This window comes from Callorhinus ursinus, unplaced genomic scaffold (genome assembly GCF_003265705.2).
Source record: "Callorhinus ursinus isolate GAN/ISIS: 27379988/994484 unplaced genomic scaffold, GSC_fseal_2.0 scaffold927, whole genome shotgun sequence".
NCBI classification, from domain to species: domain Eukaryota; kingdom Metazoa; phylum Chordata; class Mammalia; order Carnivora; family Otariidae; genus Callorhinus; species Callorhinus ursinus.
The window spans coordinates 1-2,512 of NW_027397982.1; the positions used below are offsets into that span (position 1 = coordinate 1).

A 2,512-nucleotide genomic window follows, 5' to 3' on the forward strand; every position below is an offset into this window, starting at 1 on the left:
TGAGGGTTGATGGAGGGATGCGGTGGGGGATGGGCTAGATGGGTGATGGGTATTAGGAGGGCACGTGTGATGAGCCCTGGGTGTTGTATGTAAGTGATGAATCACTGAATTTTACTCCTCGAACCAATATTGCATTGTATGTTAACTAACTAGAATTTATATTAAAAAATTGAAAAGAGAAAAGAAAAGGAAGACAGTCCCCTGTGGTTCTCAAGTGGGGGTGATTTGGCCCCCATGGAGCATTTGGTTATATCTGGAAGCATTTTTAGTTGTTGCAACTTGGCTGACAATGCTACTGGTCCCAGTGTTTAGAGGCTTGAGATACTGCTAAACATCCTGCAATGCACAGGACAACTCCCACAGCAAGGAATGATCAGCCCCAAATATCAATAATGCCAAGGTTGAGAAATTCTGCCCTACATCAAAGTCTCTTTCTTCCTGGGGGCACTGAGCTTTATGACTTAGCCATAATGGAAGAGAAACTAGGTTAATAGTATGGAAACAAAAAACTGGAGCATCATAAAAAATTAGCTCCTTTTTTTTGGTAAGAATAGCTGAAAATTACTTAGGACTTGCTACTTGCATTCCCTGTGCTGAAGCTTTACCATATTATTCCATTTAAGCCTTTTGTCACCCTGATGAGGCATGCATTGTTATAGGTCCACGGAGAAATAGAGGTGTGTGAAGGTTGAGCATTTTTCTCAAGATTATTATCTATTGAAGGTAGCACCACCATTTGAACTCAGTCAGGGAAATTTCAGGGTCCACACTATTAAGCACTCTATTCTGTTGTCCTTGATCACACTTGTCTAGGGTCACTGTTGTCATTGGGAGGACAATATGCTACAGAGAAGCTTTCTCAGGGTCCTCTTCATGTCCCTGTTCCTCAGGCTGTAGATGAAAGGGTTCATCATGGGAGTGACCACAGTGTACAGGACTGAGGCCAACACCCCTCTCTGAGAGGCATGTGTCCAGGTGGAACTGAGGTAGACCCCCAGGCAGGTTCCATAAAACAAAGAGACCACAGAGAGGTGAGACCCGCAGGTGGAGAATGCTTTATACTTTCCTCCCACTGTTGAGATCTTCAGTACAGAAGAGACAATTCGGGAATAAGAGAAAAGGATCCCAGCGAGAGGAAAAAAGCCCATAACACCTGTCACAATATATAATACAACATTATTGATGAAGGTGTCAGAGCAGGCAAAGTGCAGGACCTCAGGGAGTTCACAGAAATAGTGTGGGACTTCAATGACTGCACAGAAGGAGAGCCGCAACATAGATAAACTCTCAGGAAGGGCCCCCAGAACACTGATGAGCCAGGTCAGGATGAGTAACTGGGCACAGAGCTGGGGGTTCATGATGACTGTGTAGTGCAGGGGATGACACACAGCCACAAAGCGGTCATAGGCCATTGCAGTCAGGAGTAAATTGTCCAAAAGTCCAAACACTGTGAAAAAATACATCTGCGTGATGCAGCCTGCATAGGTAATGACTTTGCTCTGAGTCTGGATGTTCAGCAGCATCTTTGGGATGGTGGTGGAGGTGAAACAGATGTCAGAGAAGGACAGGTTGGAGAGGAAGAAGTACATGGGGGTGTGGAGGTGAGAGTCTGAGCTGATGGCCAGGATGATGAGCAGGTTCCCAAAGACAGTGACCAGGTACAAAGACAGGAACAGCCCAAAGAGAACAGACAGAATCTCTGGCTTCTCAGAAAGTCCCAGAAGGAGAAACACTGGAAGCCCTGAGTGGTTTCTTGGTTCCATGTAAAGGAGTGTCTGCCAAGAACACAAGAAGCAAGACTAAATCAATGATCAACAGGCATCTCAGAAACATAATCACCTTTACCTTGAACCTGATATCGAGGAGACAATTATTTGATTAATGGTCTCTTCTCTCTTGCTTGTCAATTTGGGGTTTCCAAATGTTGTCAAATTCCCCTGTGTTGCCACCACCAGCTGGAAAACCTACATGCAAAAACAATTTTGCCCTCAAAACTGACCTCATGGTTCAATTGTATTGACACCTGATCACCCAGCATTAGCCTTCTCATATATCTTTGATTTCATTCATATTTTACTTCTAAATATAATAAAAGAACATTTTCTTTATAATAAAAGTGTAATTTTTATTATCATTTTAATAATACAACATTAAAAGGGTTTGGGTCTATATATAATTTCCATAAGCTATGATAACATCATGATATTTGCTAGTCACTTGACCATTCAAAATACATAATGGACTGGGGTGCCTGGGTGGCTCAGTCAAGTAAGCACCCAACTCTTGATTTCAGCTTGGGTCATGATCTCAGGATCGTGAGATCGAGCCCCGTGTTGGGGCTCAGCACGGAGCCTGCTTAAGATTCTCACTCTCCTTCAGCCCCTCCAACTCCCCTCCCCCACTGCTCTCTCTCTCTCTCTCAAAAGAAAATAAAATAAAATGTATAATGGACAAATCATCAAAGAAGAAATTGAGCCATCAACCAACTTTACCTCCCAGAAAGGCATGATGC

The 2,512-nt window shown here is 43.5% G+C and overlaps 1 protein-coding gene across 1 annotated transcript; it reads right to left on the bottom strand.

Annotated features, from left to right (window-relative positions):
- Nucleotides 1-824: 824 nt before the first annotated feature.
- Nucleotides 825-1,763, bottom strand: LOC112818093 (olfactory receptor 7C1-like). Its single transcript, XM_025865323.2, has one exon. The coding sequence runs from the start codon at nucleotides 1,761-1,763 to the stop codon at nucleotides 825-827; it is 939 nt and encodes a 312-aa protein (XP_025721108.2).
- Between the last annotated feature and the right edge of the window lie 749 nt (nucleotides 1,764-2,512).

Bases quoted from the DNA above. Each gene is read 5' to 3' on its own strand.
- LOC112818093 (XM_025865323.2), bottom strand. From the start codon at position 1,763: ATGGAACCAAGAAACCACTCAGGGCTTCCAGTGTTTCTCCTTCTGGGA.